Source organism: Loxodonta africana, chromosome 15, assembly GCF_030014295.1.
Source record: "Loxodonta africana isolate mLoxAfr1 chromosome 15, mLoxAfr1.hap2, whole genome shotgun sequence".
NCBI lineage: Eukaryota > Metazoa > Chordata > Mammalia > Proboscidea > Elephantidae > Loxodonta > Loxodonta africana.
In genome coordinates, this window is record NC_087356.1 from 78,950,629 (window position 1) to 78,961,555 (window position 10,927).

General features: G+C 45.1%; 1 protein-coding gene across 2 annotated transcripts; it reads right to left on the reverse strand.

Moving 5' to 3' along the window:
• Positions 1 to 365: 365 nt before the first annotated feature.
• On the reverse strand, positions 366 to 10,635 carry LOC100654724 (T-cell surface glycoprotein CD3 epsilon chain). Of its 2 annotated transcripts, XM_023558189.2 has the most exons (11): positions 10,504 to 10,635; positions 10,283 to 10,391; positions 8,145 to 8,165; positions 7,313 to 7,327; positions 6,396 to 6,413; positions 4,504 to 4,521; positions 3,866 to 4,081; positions 2,783 to 2,950; positions 1,957 to 2,003; positions 901 to 991; positions 366 to 545 (listed from the first exon to the last, which is right to left on the reverse strand). In XM_023558189.2, exons 2-10 carry the CDS (start codon positions 10,329 to 10,331, stop codon positions 935 to 937), a joined length of 609 nt encoding a protein of 202 aa, XP_023413957.1. In that variant the 5' UTR covers positions 10,332 to 10,391; positions 10,504 to 10,635; the 3' UTR covers positions 366 to 545; positions 901 to 934. The 2 variants fall into 2 exon arrangements, with proteins under 2 accessions (XP_023413957.1, XP_023413958.1); XM_023558190.2 differs by lacking the exons at positions 4,504 to 4,521; positions 6,396 to 6,413; positions 7,313 to 7,327; ... (1 more) ...; positions 10,283 to 10,391; positions 10,504 to 10,635 and adding an exon at positions 4,186 to 4,486.
• Between the last annotated feature and the right edge of the window lie 292 nt (positions 10,636 to 10,927).

The window sequence follows — 10,927 nt, forward strand, 5'->3', positions numbered from 1 at the left end:
CAGCATGCGGAAACCTGTGCCCCACCCCCCAGCCCCATTACACCTCCCCCCCTTCTTCTGCTGCCTCATCTACCTGCTAAGGCCTCTGTTTCTGTCTCGCTTGTTTTCTGAGCTGACCACTCTGTCGGCTACCCATCAGCCACTCCCTGTCACCCTTCATGTTTTCCTCCAAGAGAAGTTAGTCAAACAGTTGCTCCCTGATGCCCTCTGCAAAGGACAGCTTCAGAAAAATCCCCCTACCAGCTGCGAAAATAGGCCGTACTTGCCTTTGTGACTGTGGTGAGAATTTAGTGAAAGGAAGGGTGGGGATGGCAGGGAGGACCTGAGACGCCTTAGGAATTAATGTGGCCCCTGAGGGCTTCCGAGAAAAGAGGGACAGTGGCTCTTACAGGCAAAGACACTTTATTTCTCTTCTTTCTCAGCTGATGAGGAGCTAGAGCATTGCTGGGGGTGATGCCAGTGACTGCCCGGGGGCCCTGAGTGGAGGCAGAGGGGAGGGAGCCCAGGGCTGGCTCCAGGTCCAGGCTCTGTGAAAGGGGCAGGAGCTGGAAAATAGAAAGGCAGATGGAATAGTTAGGAATGGGACAACTTCTATACGGAAAAGGAGGGAACTGAAGGGAGAAGGAACAGACATGGGGGTGGGGTGGGGAGAAGTGAAGAGCAGAAATAAATATCCTGACAAGAGGGGCTGCCAGGTGTGAGGGGGTGCCTAGCAATGATGTTTCAAAGGGCAACAGAACAGTAATATCCTAGGTCTGAACAGAGAAGGCAGGAAGGTGGGAGCTGGGCAAAAGGCTGTAGGGTGTGAGTTCACCACAAGGCAGAGGGACGATTCTCTTGTGGGGTCCAAGATTTGTCCAGGGAACAGGCAGTAGCAGGGGGCCCAGAGAGGAGCCAGACCTGGGTGGTGGGAGGCAGGGATCATCAGGAGCCCTCAGACGTTTCTCTGATTCAGACCAGAATACAGCTCCCGCTGGCCTTTCCGGATGGGCTGGGGGTGAAAGAGAGAGGGTCTGGTCAGGAAGGTGGGTGGAAGTAGTTCCCAAGAAAGAAGGGTCTCTGAAGATGTAAGTTTAGTGCAATGGAAGGAACTTGGACTTGGAGTCAGGAGGTGGGCTCGAATCCTGATTTAGCCCTGACTGGTAGGAGACTGGGTGGGGTTTGGGTAGGAGACTTCAGCTGGTCCTCTCCTGTGAGCCTCAGCTTTCCCATCTCAAAGTTGGGAATCTAAAGACCCACCTCTCAGGGCTTTTGTCAGGGTTAAATGAAACCATTCATGAGAAAGTGAATACCATATATACTTGGCTGGTTGGTGCTCAATAAATATTTGTTGAGTTTATCCATGGGTGATATTCAAAATGTTTAACAACTGGGAGTGCACACATACCAACCAGTCAGAATAATTCTGGTGGTCCCCTGGTATGCCAAACATTAACTCTTTAGTTGCCAAATCAAGAGGCAGACCAGTGGGATCTGTGGGAGGGGCTTTGATAGCTGGCTGTGTGTGTGTGCGCGCGCGCGCGCGCGTGTGTGTGTGTGTGTGTGTAGGGGGGCAAGCTTGGGGCTATTTACCAATGAAGTATTTCAATATTTTAATAACTAATGTTAAGTGTACTGGTGCCTGGTAGTAGAGTATCAGCCTTGAGTTTATGGTGTTAGAATTTACATATATGGTATTCTCCATGGCCATATCCCAGCCAGTGAATAAGTCAGGAAAAGAAGAGTGTGTCTGCCTTCTTCCCCACTTCCCATCATGACTGTGGAAGCTGTGGAGCCTTAGAGACAGACGGTCCTGCCCTACCATGAGAAGGCAGAGGTGGGCACATGGTGGGTTCTCCTGGGAGCCCTGAGTGAGGTGCTTTGAAGACTCTGGCAGGAAAGATGGGTGGTCCCTTCTGTTCCCTTTTCCCCTAGAAGGCCCCCCCCCCCACTTCCTGGCCTACTTTATCCCATTACCTCGTAGTCCGGGTTGGGAACAGGTGGCGGCCTCTCCTTGTTTTGTCCTGCAGAGGAGGGAGGGGAAAGGGATTTGTTTCCAAGAGGTAACACCAATCTTGCAGTAATGGCTGCCTTGATGAGACCCAGCTCAAGGATGTCAAAGCCCTTCATTCTCTCCTTTACTTCTCCCTTTTCCCATTGCAGCTTCCCTTTCTCCTTTCTTTCTTTCATCCCATTACTAAAGACCCTACCTTCTTCTCTCATCCTTTTGTGACATTCGATTCAAGATTCTCCCAATGTTTCTTTTACTGGGGAAGGGTAAGGAAAAGGCACTAACTAATGACCCAAGGTCTCTCTTCACGTAGCTTGGGGATGGAATCTGATTACTCCAGAACACTGATGGGCATTTGAGGAAGTTATGTGTTAATATAGAGACCAGTCCCTGGAGAAGGCCATCATGCTTGATAAAGTAGAGGGTCAGCGAAGAAGAGGAAGACCTTCAAGGAGATGGATTGACACAGTGGCTGCAACAATGGGCTCAAACATAGCAACGATTGTGAGGATGGCGCAGGACTTGGCAATGTCTCCTTCTGTTGTACATAAGGTCGCTATGTTGCACACAGGGCACCTAACAACAACAACATATGTTAATAGACTTCTTGAGGAAGCTATATGTTAATAGACTTCTTTGATACTTTTCTAGGTTGGGAAGGAGAGGAATGACCAGAGACACAACCTTCTGCTGCGATCTTGGCCTCACAGGCATGTTCTATGGAAGCCTATGTGGCCCAGGTTGGACTCTCCCTTGGTGGGAATCACCTCAGACCCAGCTCTGAGCTCTTACCCCTGGACCTGCCGCCAGCACCCATCCCTCGCTTCACAGGCTTGGCCTTGGCCTTTCTGTTCTTGCTCCAGTAATAAACCACCACCAGCAAGCCCAGAGTGATGCAGATATCAACTATGATGATTGCGACCACCGCCATCAGATTCACCTCCATGCAGCTCTCGCACACTGTGGCAGGGGTATAGAGAGGTGAGAAGAAAGGAAAAACATGAGGGAACTGGATATGATAAACGAAAAATGAAGGTGATTCTCCCCTCTGTACTCACTTGCTTGGATAGCCGGAGCCCTCCTATTCAATATGTTTATAATAACAACAATGCCACTGAGCCAAGTGTGGTGGTTACAGCTTGAGCCTCTGGAGCCAGACAGTCCTGGGTTCAAGTCCTAGCTCCTTTAATCACTAGCTGTGAGAATTGTGAAATGTGTTTTTAACCCACATAGCTTCTGTTTCCTCATCTATACAATGGAAATAAAATAGTACTTAATGCATATGATGGTTGAGAGAATTATAGGAAATAATCCCTGGCAAATATTTGGTATGGTACCTGCGTTTAAAAAATCAAACGCACTGCCATCAAGTTGATTCCAACTCATAGAGGCCCCATATGGTTTCCAAGGCTGTAAGTCTCTAGGAAAGCAGACTGCCATATCTTTCTCCTGCAACCTGTTAGCTATCATTATTATATTACTATTATGCCTTAGCTTAAGAAATTTTATTATAGTGGCTTTGAGTCTCCTTTGCAAATCCTTCTGACTTCTCTGGATAAAGCATCAGAGAAACTCATACGGATGTGTCATAATTCTGAGCATGGTACAATGCAAATGGCCCCATCCTGTTTCTTGGGAGGTTGCTGCTTGAGGTCCAGGGCTGACTTAGGTTGCCCAGACAGCCCCACGTTGGTGTTTAATCCATATTTCAGAAAACACTGATGCTGGGTGGTACTAGAGAACCCCAGGATTAAGTGTAGAAGGAAGCACAGGGATGCCAGGGAACTGTGAGCTGGGTTACAGGAAAGAATTGGGAACGCCCTTTCACAGTGATCCTCCCCAATCTGGTAGTCCTTGCCCCGAGACCGGTACTACCTCTTGCTTTCAGGTAGAGATGGTGCTTGTTCTCCTTGTCGGTGCTTTTACAGCAGGAGTAACGACCACTGTTCTCCACTTCTGAAAAATACTCCCGTACTAGCTGGACTTCAGATTCAGCGCGTAGGAGCACTTTATTGTGCTCCCATTGTATTTGTTCTGATTCCACGGGGCATGTCAGCACTACCCTGGTTCCAGAGATGGAGACTTTATATTCTGGGGAACAGTAAAGAAGAGAAGAGAAATCAGAGGCAGAAACCAGGAGGATTTCAGAAAAAGCAAACTACTGACAAAAGAGCCAACCAAATGCAGAAAGTTACCTGTCATTAGGGTCTTAGGTTGGCTTGTCAGAAGGGAACACTACTGGCTGTGTGTAGAGGGTGTAAAAGAGGGGTATGTGGGAGGAGCGGAACTGGAGAACATTTTAAAAGGTGCCTTCAGGGTTTAAACATGGCAGGGGGAGGACGGAAGTAAAGTATAAAGGTCCCTGTTTGGAATCTTTTCAAAATGGAGGTTGGGAACGTATCATTGCGAAAACCTTAGTTCTTAGGGTTAATCTCTCTGAATCAATTCCTTCGCCTCTACCCACTGAATACGCATTCTCAGAAAGGGCATAAATAAAGGACTGATAGACTCACTCTTCCATGTATCTTCAGCTGAAAATGAAAAAAGAAAAAAGTGGTAAGAGAATAACCTCAGTTTAAGTTTAAATTGCAGGTCCAATTTTTCACGTGAGACTAGACACTGCCCCAGGCATTCCCAAAGAGGGTCCCATCCTTCAGTGAGCCCCAGGCCTTGGAGGTGAGGTATACACTTAGCCCAAGAGTATGCTCGCAGATATAGCTCAGATACTCCCAATGGCAAACCTACCAGTATGTACTCCTAGACCTAGATGCACCGAAGCTTTTAGGTCCTAAAGCTGAAAGTGAATTCCAGAATTCTGATCCTCCTGCATCAGCCAGACCACACTCCAGATGGAGATGAAGGATCTCCTTACAGATAAAGAACTTTGAATCACTGATTCTTGGGCTTACCTATTTCCCATTATTCATGAATTTTTTCTTAAAACAAACAGTCTATAATTGAGATCAAACATCTTTTTTTCTTATTCCATACACTGTTACTTCTCTGTTACTTCCGTTATAGTGACTTGAAGTACTCTGCATATTGTTAGGAATGGTTCTTCCAATAAAAGGCAACTTTATTTTAAATCACCTCAGTTATTTTTGTTAGAGGCAGGGACCATTGGTGCAGACAACTGAAATCCATAAATAATCCACCAATGTAATTTGGGGATCCAGCCACGTTGCTCATAGCAGGCAGTTTTGCTGTGGGAGGTGGGGTCCTGGGTACATCTCTGTTTCCTGGGGGTCTTTGGACTAGGATGCTGGGCAGCACAAGACTATGCCAGGGGGTGGACATGACAGCTGGTAGAGAGGAGAGGTGGTGGCACTCAGAGTTAGCCCTCTCCCTGTTAGGGGCATTTTGCTACAGCATGAAATGGGGCTCAGAGTCAGGAGCCCGCAGCTGGAATCCCAGCTCTACTCTAGGGCATGTAAGCAAGGGCAGGTCATTTAACCTTTTTTTTTTTTTTTAAACCTCAGTTTCTTCATCAGGGAAACGGAGATTAAAGACCCACCTCCCTGGGTTTTTGTGAGAAATAAATGGTTATGAAGGTGAAAGTGAATGACACACAGCAGATGCTCAGGAAGGATGTTAGTTCTTTTCCTCTTCTCCTCCCTGGGCTCCTGCTACAATGGAGAACGGAACTGAGCTCTGACCCAGGTGCTCAGGGAGTCCTCCGGCGAGACTGCACAGAATGTAAACAGATCACTCCCCAGTGGTTTACCCACCTGCTGATAATTAGGAGTTGAGTATAACGACAACAGGTAATTGATATGATTTGGGATCATAAATGATTTTTTGGCACTGATGTTTTCTAGAAATGTTAAATCAACTGGCAATCACAAATAGAGTAATTCGAAAATAAACGAATATTATACCGCGCTTGGTGTATTTGTCTGAAAAAAAATGTAAAGAAAATTGCTCCTAACTTGTCTTTTATCGGAACAAATTCAGTTGCAGAGCTTACACGTGCTCCTACAAGAGGCCATGTCTGTGCTTGGAAATAGTTGTGCTTACAAAGATTTTTTACACGTCCAGAAACCGTAATTCATAGTGGTTAAGAAAAGGAGCTTCAGTATCTGATAAATCTGCACTTATATCTATTTCTGTGATTGCACCATTTATTTTCTAAGCCTCAGTTTCCTTATCTGTAAAATGGGGACGTTAAATGAGGAAATTCAGGTAAAATATTTAGGCAACATCTAGAACAAAGGTGCTTATTAAACTGTTTTCTATATAATAATAACTAAAATTTACCTCCTACCTTCTATATACTAGCTAATATTCTAAGTGCCTTAAATAAATTGCTCATATAATCCTCACAATGAACCTATAAACTAGGTTCCTCTACCCACTGAATACACATTCTCAGAAAGGGCATAAATAAAAGACTTGACAAACTCACTCTTCTGTGTATCTTCATCTGAAAATGAGAAAAGAAAAGAGTGGTAAGAGAATAACCTTAGTTTAAGTTTTAAATTGCAGGTCCAATTATTCAGGTGAGACTAGATACTGCCCCAGGCATTCCCAAAGAGGGTCCCATCCTTCATTTTACAGATGATGTCGCTATGGCACAGAGAAGTTAAGTAAATTATTCAAAGACACCCAGCAAGTAAGGAGTTGAGCCAAGATTCAAACACAGCTGTCTAGCTTCAGAGTTAGAGCCTTTGCCTCATGCTGTACAGCTTTATCCCCTCTGCCTAAGACATTCTTCTTCCATAGAGTGTCAGCTCATCCTTTGAGACTTAGCTCAAGAATGACCTCCTCTGGGGAGCCTTCCCCAGCTACCCTCTGTAGAGTTGACCAGTCCTCTCTATATACTTTATTTTACTCGGTATCCACCCATATCATAGCACATAACACATCATATTATGGATTATTTGTCTCTCACACAAGACCACCAGCTTCTGGAGGAGAGAGAATTAGCAATGTATTCATGTGCTTGTTCATTTGTTCATTCAAAAAATATTCTTTGAGCAACCAGTATGTGGCAGGTACTAGGCCAGGTAAATAAGATGCTGTCCCTGCTTTCAAGGAACTCATAGTTTACCCTAAAATGTGTGGTCACTCCAGCCCTCACCCACATGTGTATTCTTCCCCGATCATATGCTCGGGGATACTTGTCATACATCGCTTGATCATGCTTAGCTGTAGTCAGACATGACCGCTAACAACAAATATAGTCACATCTCATATAGATCCTACTGAAAGATAGTCGTATTTTCCCTTTAACAGCTCTGGTTCTTAATCACTGTGATTGTTCTCTATGACCGTTATGCTCCACGTTTGAAAAGAGGTTATATAAAGTGAAAATCCTCTTACCAGGTTCTTCACTCTCTGAAAAGGAAATGATAAGAAACCATTAGCAACACTCTTATCAGCTATTAAGGTCAGCCCCTGCTCCTATGGGTTATAGGACTCTTCCCTTATCCTTTAGAAAACCATGGATTTTCAAATTCCTCATTGCTACATATGGGCTCTAGATTCTACTTTAAACTGATGGCCATTTTTGACAATGACCCCTACACGCACTACAAATTAGGCAGTGCACCAGAGTGCAGACCAGGATAGTGGTTGCCTTTGAACATGAAATTGGCTCCATCAACTGAATAGAGAGGCTTCCGATATTGAGTCACCCCTGGCTCTACTGCTATGATTGAGAAGGTAAATCCAGGCCAGGCATACTCATACGCATGTGCACACACACACATACGCAGGTATAGACACGCTCAGAGTATTCAGATGTGTGATGTCAACTGCGTACTCAAAAGCTGCCCCCGAGGGGGGAAGCAGCATCCCTGTACAGTGTGGCTTATCCAGTGCATCCCCAGACACATATTCCAACAGCAAACCCTCTACAAAATCTCACACCAAATATGAAACGCAAATGAACAAAAACCGTTGGCACTTTCAACTTAATTGTCTCCATTTTTTTTCCTTTTGAATATTTAAGTCTCACTCTTTCTTATGATCTCTGGCGTTTTCCTCTTCCTGACTAAAAATATCTTTCAAGTTCTGAGGAAAAGGCAAAGGAGAAGATGGTAGAAACCTCTTTTACTGTCTCTGTGGATGCTCTGTGGGAGGCCTGGAGAAAGCTCCACTCATAAACACAAAGAATTCTGATTTCATAAAAAGGAAGGAAAGAATATCTCACCTGGCTGCCCCCAAGTACCACCTAGAAAAGAAATAATAATTAAAAAAAAGAGTTAATAAATGTCATGAGTGCCTGTAATTTCAAACAGAAAATGGGCTATGGTCCACCCTGACCATTTATGAGCATCTAAAGTCCTTCCGACCCACTGCTGGGTCACCGTCGTTCTAACTCCCAGAGGAATGATGCTTCAGGGATTCTGGGCCAATTCAGAATGAAACAGAGCAAGGAAGAAGCATTTAGCATTAAACGTGAACACACGATATTTGAGAAACAGAAGTTAAAAAAGTTGGGTCCATTTTTTGTGGAGAAAGAGTGAAAGAATTTTGCAAATAAACTTTCATTTTGAAAATTGCTATTTGACTATGAAGGAAAAATATGCTCTTGTTTCGGTATAAACACAGGGATTCTTGTTCCGTCTCTGGCTTCTGCTTGTCTGATGGTTCAGTTGTTCCATTTGTTTTCTCCCTGAGACAGAGATGGAAATATCTGACACCCGATTACTCACCAACTAGAGCCTGTGCATAGAAAAACCTGATCACATTTCCACTGGGCCCTGAGAGTCCCCTTGCCCAGCAGTAAGTCAGATTCATTAAATGATCAGTTTCCCTGGCACTGCCTGGAAGTTTTCTGTTCACCTGGACCTCCCTTGAACCAACAGCCTCTATAGTGGGTGAGAGTCCCTTGCCAGAGCAGATTAGACACGTTCTCACCATGCCAAATTTCTAGGCGGGTGTGGGGGCTCAGGCCTTTGATAGTTCCCCTTTTTTAGAAAGAGCACAGGGGCGGATTAACCAGTAAGCAAGGTACAAAAAAAAAAAAAATTTTGGTTAATTGTGTTTACTTACAAATTTGTAGTGAACAATTTCGCGTGGGTCTCACCACATCTTTGACTTGGTGAAAAACAGGTGAAATTGTTACTACAGATTAGTAAATATACACCAGTAAACCCGTGTGTACCTTGCTTATTGGGTAATCCAGCCCTGAAAGAAGCCTCTATAGGCCTCTAAGAAAATGCCTGACTGCTCCCTGCAGAAGTCACACCCTGCCTCTTGCTGCTCAGAGTGTGTCCCTCGAACCAGGAGCAGAGAATCACCTGGGAGCTGGTTGGAAATGCAGAATCCCAGTCCCCCACCAGACCTCCTGAAGCAGAAGCTGCATTTTAACAAGATTCCTGGGTGACTAGAGTATGCAGTCGAGGCTGAGACGCCCGAGCATAACAACTCTGAAGATGAAGCAGGAAGTGGAGACATCATGGCTGCAGCTCTGCGATAGCAGGCCCGGCTGGGAAACGTGATGGCATTTTCTAGGTCTCTGAAACAAATCCGTTTGGAAGCATTCTGCTTCATGTGCTGCCATTAAGAGGACAGGTCTTGTGGACAGGGAGACCTGGCTTTCCAGGTCAGCCTCAGCACTTAGTAGCTGTGTGGATTTAAACAAATTATTCAACTTTTTTCAGTACCAGTTTCTTCATCTGTAAAATAAGGCATGTAATGCCCATTTTCCAAGCTGGAGGTAATGATTAGTTAACACATGTAAAGTATGTACTTTTCTTTACACGGTATCTGGCACTCGGTAAATGGCAACCTTTTTTTTTTTTTTTTGGGTATTATTGACCTCATATGAGAGATATAAACAATCTTTGTTATTTATCAATTTGTATTCCACCTTGCTTCACAAAGGATTAAGCTGGTAAAAGGCTCATGACCAACTGGAAAGGACTAACCATTAAGAGACGTTTTACTGTTTCGAAGATACTAAACTTGCTCTACACTGTGCACAGTTTGGGTTCCACTATTTGTCTTACACCTACCTGGTCTTCCCAAAACAAAGAATCAGGGTTAGCTCTTGTAATCTCTTTTGTACTAGTCTCTAACGGCTTGGTAGGCTCACTGACAGAACAAGCTTTTTCTTGCAGGCAGAGAGATCTCCGCTTTCAGTAGACATGATCATCTCAGGCACCTGGGCAACATCTTTTTTATTAACCTCCAGCCCTGACTCCCCACACTATCATAGCACAAGTAGTTCCTTGTATCTTCTGGTAAATGAGGCTTTTTGGTGTCACTGGGCAGCCCAGGTAAAGTTGTGAGCTTCCCTGTGGTCTGGAGAAACACCATCCCTTTCCCTTCCACCCTACTCACCTGATAAGAGGCAGAGTCCCAGAACTACCCAGAGAGCACCCAGCTGCATCCTTCCCTTACTGGACACTTACTTTACCTAAGATGGCGGAGGTGGGTAGGTTTATTACTTCTGAAAAAGAAACCAGAGAATTTTTTCAAAACATCTCCTGGAGATGAGGCCCCTGGGGCCATTCCTCCTAATGGTAGGATGAAAAGGGGGGCTTTATATGAGGGAGACTTACCATTTTCCGAAGCAGGCACCCAAGGATGGGAGAGGAGGCAGGTTTCTGAACCCCAGACAGGAAGTGTGGAGGGGGCTCTGAGCCTGCAGGGCTCTACGTCACTTGGAAACGTTCAAGGAAGAGGCAGCCACCTGGGTTGGTTGAGGAGGGAGTTGGGCCCCACAGCCTTCCCATAAGGATTAAAAAAAGGACTCTGACAAAACCTGAAGGTGTCTGTGAAAAATACCTGCAATTCAACTGCCCAGGCGTTGCACAATATGCATCCAAATTGGGGGCTCTCTTCTCAAATACCACTCCCTACCCCCACCAGAAATAAGCTGTGACAGGGAGTATGACAGGGAGAGAGAGGGGCATGAATGTTTGCTCTATGCTATACCTGGCACGGAGCAGCAGGATGCAACTATCTCACTATCAAAAGCAGTTA

Coding starts and splice junctions, on each gene's coding strand:
- LOC100654724 (XM_023558189.2), bottom strand. CDS start 10,331: ATGCAGCTGGGTGCTCTCTGGGTAGTTCTGGGACTCTGCCTCTTATCA. Junction 2,004..2,782: donor TGCTGGCGGCAGGTCCAGGG/GTAAGAGCTCAG, acceptor CCTCCTCTGCAG/GACAAAACAAGGAGAGGCCG. Junction 992..1,956: donor TTCCCAACCCGGACTACGAG/GTAATGGGATAA, acceptor TTTCACCCCCAG/CCCATCCGGAAAGGCCAGCG.